At 32.1% G+C, this 17,572-nt stretch overlaps 1 protein-coding gene across 1 annotated transcript; it reads left to right on the top strand.

Moving 5' to 3' along the window:
- The first annotated feature begins 10,007 nt into the window (after window positions 1–10,007).
- LOC120251962 lies at window positions 10,008–14,446 on the top strand. The gene is made up of 9 exons (XM_039260613.1): window positions 10,008–10,456; window positions 10,561–10,872; window positions 10,965–11,178; window positions 11,333–11,442; window positions 11,547–11,746; window positions 12,318–12,421; window positions 13,209–13,396; window positions 13,479–13,678; window positions 13,845–14,446. Exons 1-9 carry the CDS (start codon window positions 10,171–10,173, stop codon window positions 14,148–14,150), a joined length of 1,920 nt encoding a protein of 639 aa, XP_039116547.1. The 5' UTR covers window positions 10,008–10,170; the 3' UTR covers window positions 14,151–14,446.
- Window positions 14,447–17,572: the final 3,126 nt, after the last annotated feature.

Here is a 17,572-nt window from a genome sequence, read left to right as displayed (position 1 = left end):
GTGTACCTTATGCTAATCTAATGATTAAGGTATTTGTTTTTGTGTGAAGGGTCAGAAGATTAACTCTCACCCAACGCATAGTGAGTTAGGTCATTTGAGCACAAACAGTATGGAGGACCCCATGAACCGGATGAAGGGTGTAATATATTCAAGACAAACCCACGCATGCATTAATAATGGTTTACGTTTACCCACTTTATAAAAAAACTCATATATATAAATAACAAAAAAAATATTATTAACATTATTATTATCGATTAAAATTATTGTTATTATGATCACGTAATGAAACATTTGATTCATATATAAGAGTAGAGGAATAATTTCCTCCAAATCTATGATTAAGGGATAAATAGAGTAACTTCCAATGGTGGTTTGCACCCATTATTTAAATAAGGAAATTTGGAGACCTTCACCCTTATCTAAAACAATTAACGCATATTATTGAATAATGGAAAAAAGTTATAGTTACATCATCATTGCATTTTATATAAAAAAAAAACCATTATTAACATTATTATTATTGACAATTGAATAAAAATTTGGAACGTACAGTTGAGGTATAAATACGATGTGCTTGCGGTAGTGGTTTGCGCACATTGTTTAAAAAAAAAACGTTAACTTGGAGGTGTAGGATAACGAACGAGAAACACAAGGACATTAGACCTTCACCCTTATCTAAAACAATTAACACATAAGGAATGGTTGGCATTATTGAATAATGGAATTAATTAAATAAAAAAGAAACTATATCTTATCATTAGATTGTGAATCATATGACCAAAGGTGGCATCATAGTTCCTTTTAATTCTTATCCCCAAAAACGTGGGCCCCTTCCTAACGTGGCACCCTGTGACGTGGCCTAATGAGGAAGCATTGGGTCACTGATTGAGTTAATTTTCAATTTTGTCTCTTGAGGTGGGCCCACTCTTGTCCCTTCTCATAATAGTCCCGGACCACTGAACCGGATAATTTAATGCTTCTTTAATGGTGTTTGAGATCGACCGTTGGATCTAGAATGGATGGTGGATGCTTGAAGATGGGGGTTGGTAACTTGGGTTCGGTGGTTGTAGATGGCTGTGTCATGACTAGACCTAACCATCTTAAAGTGTTTGGGCGGGACCCACAGAGGGACGTTTGGAATCGCTTCCGTGTTTGACGTGATGCCAATATGCCCTTTAACCACATATATAAATTTATAATGGTGTCTAATCCACTCAAACACATCTAACTTTGCCATTTGGATGGTCTATTCTTTTGGACTATATTTCACCTAAATAAGTTTTAATAATAGTAATAATATTAATAATAATATAAAGGGATTTTTACTTGCATACCCCTGTAAAATCATGAATTTGCTTAAATACACTCATAAAAATGATATTTGCTTGTATACCCATACAAATAAATTATATTTGCTTATATGCCCCTATGGTTAAGTTGACTCTTAATGGCGTTAAATCAATAGATGGAATAAGGGTAAATTACTTAAAATAGGTTTTTTATATATCCCTCAAATTTTTTCTCGGATGACTAGGTTGGATGATGTTAAGGGTAATTGGGTAATTTTGTTAAGTTAGATTAAGTGGGAACTATGGTTAATTCCATAAACCCTAACGGTGGCTAACGGTAACTAATGACATGGATATATAAGTAAAAAAGTTAGTTTTATAGGGGTATTTAAGCAATTTCATAGTTTTGCAGGGGTATGCAAGCAATTTTCCCTAATATAAAATATCTCTCTAAATTTTTTTTTAATAAAAATTAATAGTTAAGGATTGTAAAAATAAATGTAGGCAATTCAATAACCCTTACATTTTGAACTGAGAAATGTATATAAACCTTGATATTTGATTGGGGAGCGAATGAAATATAATTCTTCTAGTATGTGTAATAAAAAATTTTCATACAAACTAGAGGAAACCTAAGAATAATAGTTATTTTTTTTGCTCTATTTAAATTTTTTTCATAAAATTACAAACATTTATTTAAATATAAGATAATTATAAAAAAATAATAAATTATAATTATAAATAAAAATATTATTGAAGTACTTAATATTTTTGGATGTTCATCACCAAACTTCAAACTATGCTGGATGCAGTGATATCAAAAGTCATCGACCATGAGTTTATGTTTAAAGTCTAATCCTATGATAGCTGGGTGAAAATATGTGAATGAATCTCCATTATTTTTTGTGTACACACTCTGATAATCATCGTAAGTAACTATAAACTCTAAAACTTAATTAATTCTCAAATTATACCTTCATTACATGTCTTTGTCACTGCATATAGCTAAACTGTATTTTTTAAGAAAAAAAATTCTTAAAAGTAATTATTAGATTTGAATTAAATGCTCCAATTTGCATAAAATTTATATATATATATATATATATATATATATATATATATATATATATATATATACCTTTCAAGCGTTGGAAAACAATTAAAAGTTATTTATAGATAGATTGAGAAGATAAGCCTGCCTCGATTAGAAACAAAGACAACAGATATTTTTAATTAAAAAGCACTAAAGTGCCTAAAGAGTGACTATATCATATAAAGAATTATTTTATACCTGAGACAACAACGTTGCATTTTATATGAAAAAGTAATAAATCATGTCATCTCACTTTTGCCCACTAACATTTAAATATTTGATTTAATTAAATATTTAAATCCCCATTGCTTCATATTTTTTACAATAGGATTTCGGATGGGAATATTTATTTTCATTTAAGTAAAATTAAAAATGCAATTCATGTGATGAAAATGGGCTTTAGGTGTTTAGGTAACTATCATGGTCCATGGACCACTATTGACATCTTAATCATGCAATTAATAAAAAAACTTATTATATTGTTGGAACATTGACTATTTCAGTCTCCCCAAGTTTTCAATAAGGGAAACTCATTAAACATCATTAATTTTAAGATTTAATGGATTTTCTTTTTAAATTCTGTAGATATATTATAGCTTACCAATTAGTTTTGTTTAATGAAAAAAAATACAAAATTATTACCAATATTATAAAATACCCACAAAATGATTGTCACATTCATATGAAAATAAATAAATAATAAATATTACATTACTTTCATGATATCAACTAAAACAAGAAACCCACAATGCATCAAGTTGAGAGAGAATAAAATTTATGGCATATCATCTTAAACCTATAAACTATTAAAAATATTACCATTGGTGAAACATGCTTAACGTTCACATCGAATTACAAATGATTTTTTTTTTTTAAGGATTTGCCATTATTAAGTTTCTCAAATGACAACAAAGCCATCCCTCTCTTAGATAGGGATTGGTTTAACAAATTAAATGGATGAATGTGATTAGAAGATCTCATCTAATATTGCTTCAAGTGGCACTATAATAACATTGGTTAAAATTAAAGAGTCATTATACTAAGTAGGAAAAGATAATACTGTCATTCTCATTCACAAAAAGAGATTAGTTTCATAAACGAGGAACAAGTGTGAAAATTATTGAAGCTTATCCCTTACTTCAAGTTGCAAAGGCTTTGGACGATGATAGTAACTTATTGGCAAGTAGTCTTTTATATATATATATGTGTGTGTGTGTGTATGTATGTATGGAGTATATATTTTATAACTCATATGCAAGCCAAGGCATTGAGTTTAATATCATATATGGGTGATTTTAAAGCAAACGTAAGAAAATAAGAAAAATAACTAAACAAAATTTCATTTTGAAGCCAAGATTATATTTGTCCACATGTATTGTAATACTCTTTACATCTAACAATTAAAAAAAAATGTTAGGTTGTGTTTGATTACAACATGAAAAATAGGTGAAAAAAATTCTTAGAATATTTTTTCATGGAAAACAAAAAATTGTTATTTGATTGACATTATTTTCTGGCTAAAATATCAAGAATTTTCTATGAAAAATTCTTATTCTGTTGTTTGATTGCTCCTATTTTTCATGGAATTTGTTGTTTGATTGCATCAATTTTCCCCAGAAAAATTACATTTTTCATGAATTTTTTTTATATTCTCCAAGGAAATTGTATTTTTGGCTACGTAAAATGCTATTAATCCTAATCAACCATTTTTCTATTTTGTGATCATTCCAAAAAAAAAATTATTTCTGCATTATTGAGTTTAAAAAATCATTATAGTAAATCATTAAAATAACATAACTCATTTATATTCCTCAAAAAGTTGATTTAGTAAACCACAAAATTAAAAATTATCTTTGCAAATATATCAATTGTTTCAAAGTACTCCAACTAAAAGAATTCAAAGTACACATATTTCTTCCATTGAAGCACAAGCACAATTTGAGATATGGATCACTTGCCGAGCTTGTGATTAACCCAAGCATGCAAAAACACTTTACCATTAATCTCAAAGAAAAAACGAGCCTCTTTATCATCATGCACAAATATTTGCATGAGAGCCATAACATCATTATCCTCAAGACCCAATTCTCAGACTTTCTCTAGGATGACTTGCACATTGATGTGAGTATGACTTGCTTGCTTTTCGACCGCATTGCCCATTTTTTGTGAGGATTGAGAAATAATTGTGAGTGCCGAGGCGGAATCATCAATAGGTTTTTAACGTTTACGTTTAGCTCTCGGACCTTTCTGTTCTACTACTTCATTAGGTGCATTGGCTGTGCTTGAGCGACTTAGGTGTACTTCCTCCATTTCATCTTCATCCCCTAAACCAACTCCCACCGGGTTGTTGATTACGGCTTCATTCCTATGAGGAGCTCTGTGGATAATTCTGTTATGGTAGTGTTGCCTCCAGGGGTGTATTTGAGCCGAGCCGTTCGTGAGTAGCTCGGTGTTCGGCTCGATAAAGGCTCGTTCGTGTTTAGCTCATATTGTAAATGAGCCAAGCTTGAACATCATTTTCAAGCTCGATTAATAAACGAGCCAAGCTTGAGCAGCCAAAAGCTCGACTCATTTTGGCTCGCGAACACAGCTCGTGACCAAGCTCATGAACAAGCTCGTTTATAAGCTCGATTGTGACCTCGTTTATATATATATATATATATATATATATATATATATATATATATATATATATTAAGGTGTATATGTGACTATGTCATTGTTGTCAATTTGAGTTACACATATAGGGCTATAAAACTACTATTCGAAGGCTAAGCTCATTAAAAGCTCAGGTCAACTAGTTCATTAAGTTAAATGAGCTCATAAGATAAACGAGCCAAGCTTGAACACCACCAAACTCGGCTCATTAAATCCTGTGAAGAACTCGTTTATTGTATAATTAAAAGCTCGTTTATAGTATCATTAAAAATTTTATTTGTAACAATCATTAATATAATCAAACTCAAATCGAGTTGAGTCACACTTGATAATGATTCATTAAATAAGTTTACTAAATAAAAAAATAAAATATAAAAAAAAAATAGTCAAGCCTTAATCAAGTTAGCTAGCTAAGTCTAAGCTTCGAATTTTCTTAACAAGTTGAGCTCGAGCATGAAGCTCGAAAGAAGCTCGATTAGAGCTCGAGCTCGGTTGAAATAGTAACGAGCCAAGCTTGAACATAAAAAATGAAGCTCGAAGAAAGCTCGGCTCGGCTCGGCTCGTTTACAGCCCTAGTTGCCTCATATAATTATAATAGATCAATGAGGCTTGCATGACTATCATCCAAAACGCTACCCAAAGTTGATTTTCAATTGGTGCTCTCGGCATTCAATAACCTATGTAATTATTAAATAAAGATAAATAAATAATGTCTTAATTAAATAATTTGCTACCCAGTATCTATGTCATGAACATTATTCATATATAACATAATTTACTAGATGTCAATTGGCATAAGCAGCAGATAATGCTAAGATGTCAATTTGGTTAGGTGTATGCATAAACTAACATCACCGGTGCCCAATGGCGGAGCCCGAAATTAGAGAGTAAGGGGGCGAATTGCAAAAAAAAAAAAAACATTCAACTAATAAAATTTTTACTTTTTTTTAATTTTGTACATATGTGAATTTATAGTTTGGTTTATTAAATACAAATGTCAAATAATAAATTTTTACAAAAATTCTACTAAAAATATAATTTTATATATTATATAACTTAATTTGTAAAAATAAAAAAAACTAAAACATAGATTTTTTTAAAAAATAAATAGGTTAAATAATAATTTTTATAAATATTTAAAAAATATTATGTTTTAGATTATAGGTATTAATTTGTTAAAACATGATTTTTTTTAAATAAAAATAAAAAATCTTAAAGAGAGATAGAGATATTTTAAAAATTAAAAATAAAACCAAAAGAGAATGCGAAAAATAAAAACCGAGAGAGATTAAAATATAAAAAGAGATACCTAATTTATAAAAAAATTGGGGTTTTTGAAATAAAAATAAAAAAATCCTAAAAAAAGATAGTGATATTTTTAAAAATTAAAAATAAAAAACCATTTGAGTTTATAAAATTCAAATGTCAAATAATAAATGTTTACAAAAATTATACTAAAAATATAATTTTATATATTATATAACTTAATTTGTAAAAATAAAAAACTAAAACATAGATTTTTTTTTTAAATATACTCGAATATCAATTAATCAAATAATAATTATTGTAAATATTAAAAAAAATATTATGTTTTAGATTATCGGTATTAATTTGTTAAAGAAATTTGATTTTTTTAAATAAAAATAAAAAATCTTAAAGAGAGATAGAGATATTTTAAAAATTAAAAATAAAACCAAAAGAGAATGAGAAAAATAAAAACCGAGAGATGAAAATATAAAAAGAGAGATACCTAATTTATAAAAAAAAATTGGGTTTTCTAAAATAAAAATAACAAAAACCTAAAAAAAGATAGATATATTTTTAAAAATTAAAAATAAAAAACCAAAAGAGAGGGGAGAACCCCCTGCTTTCCCCCAGCGAGACACTCGGCGATGTGGGTCTTGCGGAGTTTGGAGGTAGCGGGGCGGTGGAGCTGGAGCTTAATTAAAAAAAAAAAATTTAAATTGTTTCTCAATTTATTTTTTTCAAATAGCTCCTTAGTTTTTCATGGAAAAGTTTTCATTGGGTTGGAAGAGGAAAAAGTGGTTAAGTGACTAGATTTATGGAAAAGTTTCCTATGGGAAATGTTTGCAATCAAACAACCCATTTGACTAGAAAATCCTTGATGGAAAATTTTTTCATTGGAAACGATGGCCAATCAAACACAGCCTTAGAGTTTGACACCAGAATTCCATTAGACCCGATCCAAAAACACTCACAATACGACTTGTGATTTTTCTGTGAAATCTTTTATTAGATTTGTGGTGACAATGGAGGGATTAAATTGATATACTACATCCCGTAGTCCACCACTGATCAATCTTATTGTATTGCAGTTGCAGGACCAAGTTCCCACAGTATGAACCTGTTCAGAGAATTTAGACAATTCGATTGCAGTTAAAGAGTAAGGCCTTAATCCAGATTAAATCCAGGTTATTCCGATGTTTAATTGAACGAACCTTCATTTAAATATCTCCCAGGATTTTATTTCATCACAGGTTTATGGGAGTGGTATAAGAGGGAAGACCTCTTTAAATCACTGTTTTTTCATACATAACGATTCAAATTCGAAACTAATTACTTAAGCAATATGAGTCTATTATATGGATCCAACTCTTGTTATTATTAAGTATTTTTAATAACGATTCAAATTCAAAACTAATTGCTTAAGCAATGTAAGTCTATTATTATATGGATCTAACTCTTGTTATTATTAAGTATTTTTAATATTGTGGAAATTTTTATATTTTTGCTTGTTATAGTTCATTATTTATTTTAAATATAATATTTTAGATAAAGATGATAGTTAAATTTATCTAATAGGAACTAGATATTCATGACAAACTTAACGTGCAAGCGTTCAGTGTGGGCTTTAGTTGACTCTTATTCACCCCAGGTCCCCAGCAAATTAGTAAGAGTTAGACCTAAACCTAAGTCCAAGTCCTTTACTTAAATAAGAGTGCATGTTTAGGCGACATTTATTATCTCTGTTTGAAAAATTGCATCTCTTTAGTTTATTAATATAAGTGATTTATCTATATTTATAAAAATAATTATTAAAAAAAAAACACAAAGGCATCTTTAAGTTACAGTTCTTCATTGTTTTCATCACTTCATAAATTGATAGTACCATGAGACACTGAAATGTTGTTTTATTTTTTGCATTGAAGAATCACATCCTGTAAGATAGGTAACAATTAACTTAAATATAATTTTCATCCTTTTAAATCATAGATCATCTTTTTCTACTTTTTTTTTTTTTTAAATAAAGAGCTAAAATCTTGAGATGATATGCATATTTAATTTTTTAATTTGAAAACCAAAATTACATGGATATATAATCTTATCATTTAAATTAACTTATATATTAAATATAATTTGAATAATAAATTCGAGACATGTGCACGTCAACCAATTCTAATTACTATAGTTTTTTAATAAACTCAAAATATGAGAACACCAGCATAAGCATTTCCCTCCCTTCTCTTGCAATGATAAATAGTGTTATTTTCTTAGTATTAATTGTCTATTGTCCATATCGAGAACTGTTTTAAAAAGAGGAACCTTACGATCACTTGTAAATTTGTATAAATCTTAATCAAATAATTTTTGTAGGTCCTTATTTAACAAATATATATTATATATATGAATGTTTTTTTAATTGCACTGTAAAATGAGCTTAAGTGGGTGATAAAAGCCGAAGGCTACATACACAAACTCAAGTACATTTCAAAACCTGAAAGTTGGGCTCTATTGGCATGGGTTGGATCTCATTTCAAACAATAGTTTTATGAATATAATAAAATTTCTAATCTTAATCCCTCAACTAGGACATGTATGGATTCGGTTTTAGATAATCATAAATTTGCAATCTATCTGTTTCAGATAAATGTCCAAATATCTTCATAAGAGTAAATATAGGCCCGGCAAAACCGACAAAATTCAATATTAAATTTGATCCCCATCCAACCCTATTTTTCCTTTTTTTTTTTAAATAAACTTTTTAACCTGATCTAAACACATTTTTAAGCTTTAAATGGAAAAAGTAAAAATTTAAAACCAATGATGATTTAACTATTTTTTTAATATATTTTTTTAAATATCGCTTTTCAGTTGATAAACATCGTTACTCATTTCCTAAAGTTCATTATATATATATATATATATATATATATATATATATATATATATAAAAGAATTATAATGTGTAATTGTGTATATATAATCTATTTGAGTTTTTAAATTTAAATACAATTTTTTTAAAAAAAATAAACCAAGTTCATCAAAGATATCCAAAAAAAAAAAACAGAACACTTATTTTGAGAGATAAAAAATATATTAGTTTTTCTTAAAAAAACTAAATCAACTTCGATTATTTCGGTTGTTCTTCCTTGTTTGTTTATACACGTGTGTATATTTATTTTATTTACTCAAGCCAAAGGAACTCCCTCACCTACCATATCAACCCCTCTTAAATTGTATAAAATAAATTACAATTATAATTAATTAATTAATTAATTAATTAATTAATTATTACCAGCAAAATCCTTAATAACTACGAGGAGAAAAAAAGAACAAATCGTTAAAAACTGTGATATGATAAGTGGAAGGACATATCATATAAGATCTCCATTAAATATTTTTTCTATAATTTAAAAGAATCAAATCTAATATATATCATACCTAAAATAAAAATTTTAAAAAAAAGGCTAATAATGCATCGGCACGCTTGGGTAAATCTATTCCTATATTTTTTTTTAAGTAATTAATTATATGCCAAATAAATGTTTGTTGTTTTTTTCTTCTTTTATTGATTTATTAATATTTATTTATTAATAATTATCATAATTTATGATAAATAAATAAATAAATAGTAAATAATAATAATAATTAGTTAGTGGTTATTTGTTAATTAAAAATATATAATTAAGGTAGTGCAAAAGAACATCCTGAATCTACGAACAAGAAGACATGCCCGCATGAATCCACGAACACTCTTCTCTTCGATCCTTCGAATCCCGCATTGATCCGATCGCCATTGTTGCTCCTCTCCAGAGCTTCGGATGCGAAAGAGTGGCAATCTGGGAAGGCGATGAGAGGGCGGTCGCCGCCGGCCCAAGGGGCACAATGACCGGAGGCTCACTTGGCCTGCGCTCCGGTAGTTATGGCTCTCTACAAGCCCAAATCAACGGTTCCTCTGCCGTCGTTGCCGTCTCGCCGCTGCCCACCCACTCCACCCCTCCTCCACCGCCGTCAGCCCGGAAGCCGTCCAAGATGCTCCTCCCTGGCTCGCGTGATAAGGAGCGGTGCCTTGCCTGGATCTGTAAGCTCGCTGGTCGCCGCCGCGTTGGGATGCTTCTTCTCCTCATTGCCTCTGCTGCCGTGCTCCTCTCCTTCTCCATCGTGTCCAAAGGTCCGTCAGATCCATCCTGGCTCAATGCGTGAACGCTGTAGCTGATGATCTGTTTGTGATTATTTCTGAGAAAATTTTAGTTTTTGTTATTTTTTTTTTGTCAGATTACGATGTTTCGGCTGGTTCCGAGACGAATCTGAACTTCTCGGATCAGCTGAAGAACATCACGAACATCGGAAGAGGATCTACTGGGTTTTCTCGATCTTCTTTGATTCCTTCTCGAGATGACAACCGGGTGAATTCATCTCCACCGCCACCATTTCTGGGTTTAGAGCAATTGCAGGCCAACATCGAGAACGAGACTTGGAGTAGTCCTGCTTCTCTTCTTCAGCATTACCAGATCCCTGCACGGCACCCTTGCGAGCATTTCGCATTTCCTCCACCGCCTGCTGATAAGAAGCGCACTGGCCCTCGCCGTGAGTTTGAGTTTCTTTGCTAATTTGAATGAATTGAACTCTTGGAAAGGTTCCCAAAGTGTTGATGATACTGTTAAATTTCGTATTTTTAGCATGTCCTGTTTGTTATGTACCCGTGGAGCACGCCTTGGCCGTCATGCCTGCATCTCAATCACCTTCCCCTATTCTTCAGAATCTAACTTATTTCTCTGATGAGAATCTGCTGCCCAACGAGTCAAATGCTAGTTCTCTTTTTGGAGGACAACCATCACTGCAGCAAAGAAATGAATCTTTTGATATAAAAGAGTCTATGACTGTGCATTGTGGGTATGTATTGTTACTCTCAACTTTGCTTTTTGTTCTTCTTTCAAAGGTGGCGAATTTATGCTTCTCTAAGTGTTTTATTTGTATCTCCTGTTTGGTGTTGAATTGTTAAAGATTAATTGCCTGATAATCTCTCATCAATCCTGCTATATATTAGATTTGTTAAAGGAAAGAAACTTGGGCAAGGTACTGGGTTTAACATGGACGAAGATGCTCTTCTTGAGATGGAGCAATGCCATGGAGTGGTTGTGGCTTCTGCTATATTTGGTACTAATCAACAGCTTTATTTGTACCACTTATTTTATACTTTTGTTTTGCATCTTTCTCATGCTTTAATAATAGTGGTCTGCTTCTACTTAATTTTTGACCAGGAAACTATGACATTCTCCAGCAACCAAAAAACATGAGTGATTTTGCAAAGCAAAATGCTTGTTTCTACATGTTTGTTGATGAAGAAACAGAAGCATATATAAGGAATACAAGCACCTGGAATGACTCTAATAGAGTTGGCTTATGGAGGGTGGTGGTCGTTCGAAATCTTCCTTATACTGATGCAAGACGCAATGGAAAGGTGCTCTTTTTTTTTTTTTGCTTTTCAATTTTTATGGATTAATTAGCTTTAAAGAATTTTAATGCGAGGCGCAGCTGGTTATAGAAATACGATGCTTACAAATCTTGCTGTATGGATAATTATGGGTAGAGAAGAACCAAGATGCGTGTACTGGCCTTGGTATTATTAGATCCATTCTCTTTCATCAGATTATCATTACCTAACAAGCAATATCATTACAACCATGGTTATGCTCATTGAAAGCAAAAATATGGTATATACATACTTAGAGTTTGATAAAATTGTATCTGTTGCCATTTCTGATAACAAAAACATATCTAGCAATTTAATTGAGTGCTCTTTGTTCTTAGGTGGAAAAGATTAATCAATTTTCATAACAACAAACCTACAATTGTACAGGGTATATATAGATACACAGTTATATAAATATGGTAGCTATACAAATATAGATACAACTGTATACACAGCTGTATTCCCTAACATTTGTCAACTGTAATGATTTTATTAAGATTCTGTTTGCATAGTTGAAATGGTACTTCAAATGCTTCATTGTATGTTTTTACCTTTGCAGATTCCAAAGCTTTTACTTCACAGGATATTCCCTAACGCTCGATTTTCTATTTGGATTGACGGGAAGCTTGAACTTGTTGTGGACCCTTACCAAATCCTGGAGAGGTGTGTTCCTTGTAGAATTTATTGCTCTTTATATATATATATATATATATAACCTGAATCTGAACATGTTTTATGCCATTTTAGTTACTTCCTGCAATTATTACCTATAATATTTTGTCGTACTTGCCCTTACCATCTTGGATTTTAAGATGTCAATATATTTTGTCATGTAAATTTAGTAATTATTTTGTTTTCATATTTGAACAGTAATAACTAATGCAATAAATATATCTAATAATGTAATTGCCACCTATCTCCCTCTGTTTGCCAATCACCCCTTAATACCTTCAAGTTTTTCCAGGTCAACCATGATCTTTGAATCCCGAGTTCTGTAGAGAGTAATCTTCCTTTTTAAAGTTGCTTATCTGATATTTTGCTGGATATATTGATAGATTCCTGATTTTTCCCCTGCATCCTTATTTTGTATTGGTCCTCTACTTCGTGCATTAAGTGCCACTATAAGGCAAAATCTTCTTACTCAGACATGACAGAGACAGAAAGACAACCAGATTTGTGATATATTAGAAGTTAGTGGACCAATCTTGCTCTATGTACTGTTGATTTATCAACTTATCAAATGGGGTTGAGTTCTTTTAACCTGTCTGATGAATTGTAGCGGGTGGGGAAGGGGATTGGCTGGCAGTGATAGCCATTGTTAACTGCATGTCATCCATACTCTTAATGGAGTTCTCCTCAAAGAACATGTTGATGTGTTGATTTTATGGACCTAAGATACTGTGATTGGTGCATTTCATGCATTGTAATAAGTAATTCTTTGATTATTTAGGTTCTTATGGCGGGTAAATGCCACTTTCGCTATCTCCAAGCATTACAGACGCTTTGATGTATTTGAAGAAGCTGAGGCTAACAAAGCTGCTGGAAAGTATGTCAATGCCTCCATTGATTACCAGATTGAGTTTTACAGGAGTGAGGGTCTAACGCACTATTCTTCAGCTAAGCTTCCAATTGTCAGCGGTAAGTGCTGGGACTTGGTATTTTCTAAGTTTCCTAAAGCATTCTGGTGTTTCATTGTTCTCCTGGTTCTGTGGACCTGCAGATGTCCCTGAAGGCTGTGTCATCATAAGAGAACATACTCCCATAACAAATCTTTTCACCTGTCTCTGGTTCAATGAGGTTGATCGCTTTACTTCAAGAGATCAAATCAGTTTTAGCACTGTAAGAGACAAAATTATGGCTAAAGTAGATTGGAGACTGAACATGTTCATGGACTGCGAACGCCGCAACTTTGTAATTCAGGTATTCCCTTCTCATCCAATGAATGACTCAAAGGAAAGTCTACCTGACTTGAAACTGCATACATTAGAGCATGTCCTGCTTCTTCACTAATTATATTATGAAAATATCCTGGAACTTCGACACTGTGCTTTCTCACTTCCAATTGAATTTGTTCATCTTCATGCAGGCATACCACAAAGATTTGCTAGACCAGAGGAAGTTACAATCATCATCCGCACCACCACCTCCAAATGCTTTGTTGTTCAATGAAGCATCTCCTAAATCAACAACAAGTACTGCAGTTGAGGTTGGGAAATCAACTGAGAGTGCTGCAGTTCATGTTAAATCAACTCCGGAAACTACAGTTGAAGATGGAGCTGGTAAAACCCCTGCTTTAAGGAAGCCGCCTCCAAGACGTGGGAGAGACAGGAAATCAGGCTCAAAACATCGCCGTCCCAGACCTCTCATTCCTAAAGACTTCACTCCAGTCTAAATTTTGCGTCGAAGTTCCTATTACTGTCTTTCACAATCATTCATTTGATCACCGCGGAGAATCAGGCTGTTCTAGTAATACTAGGCTCTAATTTGAGAGAAGATCCATCCATATTTTTTTGCCCAGAAGTGTTGATATCTATTCATTTTATTGTAAATATCCTCATTTAAAATAAGTTCTCATTAGTTGCTGCATTCATCCCACAGACCATTTTTTGAAACTTGTTTTGATTAAATGGAAACAAAGAAGTAAATGACAAGATGGTTTTTGTTCTCTTTCGGTAGAATACCCTAATTGATCCCTGTATTATTTTAAATGTGCCCCTTTAGTCCCTCTTGTTTTATTTGTCCTTGGACGGTCCTTTTATTATTTCAATGGATAAAATCAAGTCCCAGCCGTTACGGGAATTAGATTTTCCGTCTGTGAGGGCTTACATGGCATTTATATATATATATATTATATTATTAAAATATTATTTTTCAACCTTAAAAAAGTGGATCCGGGTCCAATTCGGACCCGGATCCAAAACTTAAACAAAACATTAACTTTTAAAATTAGTTTTATCCAACAACCATCATCCTCTTAGCCGCTATCGTCGTCACCGTGGTTGTCGTCATCCCAGTTGTGATGGCCGTCGACGTTGCCGTCGCCGTCGCAACATGTAGAAAATATCAACAAATTTTTCTTTGCACATAGGATAACTCTTCCTCCACATCAAGGATGCCCACCTTCATCGCCGTCGGCAACCGCCATCACCGTCGATAACGTAACTGTTATCGCCATCGCCAACAACTATTTTGCATCGGCAACCACCGTCACCAAAATGCTCATGCGAAAATTTATATATTTTTTAAAATTTAAGTTCTAATTTCAGATACTAAGTTATTGTAAAATATAAAGAAGAAAGAACGGTTCATCAATATTGATACTTCTCAATTTCTAAGCTTTTGTTGTGCATTGAATTCCCATGAAGATCAATTTCTAAGCTAATGAAGATTAACTCAAATGAAATCTCATCAAATCATTTATTTGAAGAATATAGAAAGCAAAGAAAATGTAAATAAATGTAAGAAAATGAAAATAAATGTAGTCCAGAACATGTGTTGCTTTTCTGTATTCAATAAAAATTAACAAAACATTCAAAAGTTTTCAACAAAAGACAATGGATTCAATTTTCACTTAGCTGAGAAACATAAGAATATATGAAAGAGTAATTATGATGAACAGCATCATTGTAACATCCTGTTTTATATACATGAACAAAACACCATTCCAAATAAACAACATGCTTCAAAGTACATTGATGATGCCAAAAACCATATGATGATATCAAAACCCCTTTGTCAATTATTCTTTGCATGCTTCAAGGATTAGACTTGTCTTTGGTGGTTGGATATGTTATGCTTTGTTGCGTAGAGAGTTCTGGAAACACAAATGATGCAGTGGTCTGTTGTTCAACTTGTTGTTCAACTTCTTTATCTTGGTTTCTCTTTGCAGCTGCAGTAACAATTTTTTTACTCTTCATTGTCTGCACAACATTATAATGAATAAGAAGATTTACAATATTTAAAAGAAGATTAACACCATTCCAAATAAACAACATGCTTCAGTAAAATTAGGACAAAATAAAAAAAAAATCTTTATATTTTAATAACTAGATTGAAGCTTTTGACCACACTGATTTTTGGTCTAAGTAAAAATTCCACAGTTTATGTGAAAAAAGAATAATGCAAATGGTATATATTCATCATATGCATAGTTATATGATAAAACATGAATGGGTGCTCAGGACCTTAAATATTGCAGGATATCTGCAAGGCCTCCTTTGTATTTTTGGAAACTCAACAACCATCCTAAGGATCATAAACATTTTGCATATTACTGAAAAAAATAGCAGAGCATCAAACTCAAACACTACTAACACTAGATTGAATTGATGACACCTATTGCCATTTCTATGACTTGCAACAGGGTTTATCCAATGTATGTCTCTAGATTGTTCAAATGGCATATATAGAAACTAGGAATTGAAACAGAACAGCTTTATAGACAAGTGTCACAGAAGCGTCACACTTGTGTTCTTATATTAGTTTTGGGATTGATTTACTTGACATCATCAACCATCCTGGAGGATTAGAAGCATTTCACATATTACTGGAAAAAAAATAGAAGCATCAAACTCAAATTACTAACACTAGATTGAATTGATGATGCCTGCTGCCATTACTATGGTTTGCAACAGGGCTTTATCCAATGTATGTCTCTAGAACGCGGCTAGAAAATAAGCATCAACTTGTTAAAATGGCATATATAGAAACTACAGATAAAAACATAACAACGTTATAGGCATGTGTCACCAAAACGGCACACTAGTGTGTTCTCATGTTAGTTTTTGAATTGATTTACTTGACATCATCAACTGCAAATTCAATAAAGCTCATCGGCGAGAACCAGATTTAGGGTCAGGGTTAGGGTTAGGGTTAGGGTTGATAAATAGAAACACAAAGAAATGAGTATCAATTCCCTTACCTTCAATGATGGCGTAGGATCCTCAGTAGTCTTCCGGATGAATGCCTAGCCGGGGAGCGGATCCTCAGTCGTCTTCTTGTACAAAGGAGCAGCAAGGATTGTGTATCCTTCTCTGGTGTCTACAATGGTGGCAGTTTGGTGTGTGTGGCGTTGACACTCCGGTGAGATGATCCGGTGAGATGATCTGGCGAGAATCGGCGGTTGGGACGACAATGGCGGGTGAAAGAGTAAAGTTGGTTAATGTTTTGTTTAAGTTTCGGATCCGGGTCCGAATTGGACCCGGATCCACTTTTTTAAGGTTGAAAAATAATATTTTAATAATATAATATATATATATATATAAATGCCATGTAAGCCCTCACGGACGGAAAATCTAATTCCCGTAACGGCTGGGACTTGATTTTATCCATTGAAATAATAAAAGGACCGTCCAAGGACAAATAAAACAAGAGGGACTAAAGGGGCACATTTAAAATAATACAGGGATCAATTAGGGTATTCTACCTTCTCTTTCAATTTCTTCAGGTTGTAATTACAGGCTTGTCTCATCATCAAGATGACAAAGCTCAAAACAAAATTAATAAATAAAAGAAAATTAATAAAGAGAAAGGAATCTGCGTTGGTATTGCAGGTCGGCATTTCAGATTTCTTAAATTTATCTCTTTAGTTTAATAATAGCTTAATTTTATACATCAAACTTTATTGTCATAATCTTAATTTTACCACCATTGATGTGGCCATCAATCTCCAAGCATTTGACTTGAAGGTGTTTTGAACTTTTGTTTTCTTCTTCCTACTTAGTTTCAAAGGCATATTCCTTCAAATAATTTATCATTATACAAGGCAAAAATGTATGCACAATTTGTTCTCACTCATTTGACTAATTTTTTTTT

This window comes from Dioscorea cayenensis, chromosome 20 (genome assembly GCF_009730915.1).
Source record: "Dioscorea cayenensis subsp. rotundata cultivar TDr96_F1 chromosome 20, TDr96_F1_v2_PseudoChromosome.rev07_lg8_w22 25.fasta, whole genome shotgun sequence".
Classification (NCBI taxonomy): Eukaryota; Viridiplantae; Streptophyta; class Magnoliopsida; order Dioscoreales; family Dioscoreaceae; genus Dioscorea; species Dioscorea cayenensis.
The sequence above is the reverse complement of the archived record's forward strand: the minus strand, read 5'-3'. Positions and strand labels throughout refer to the sequence as shown.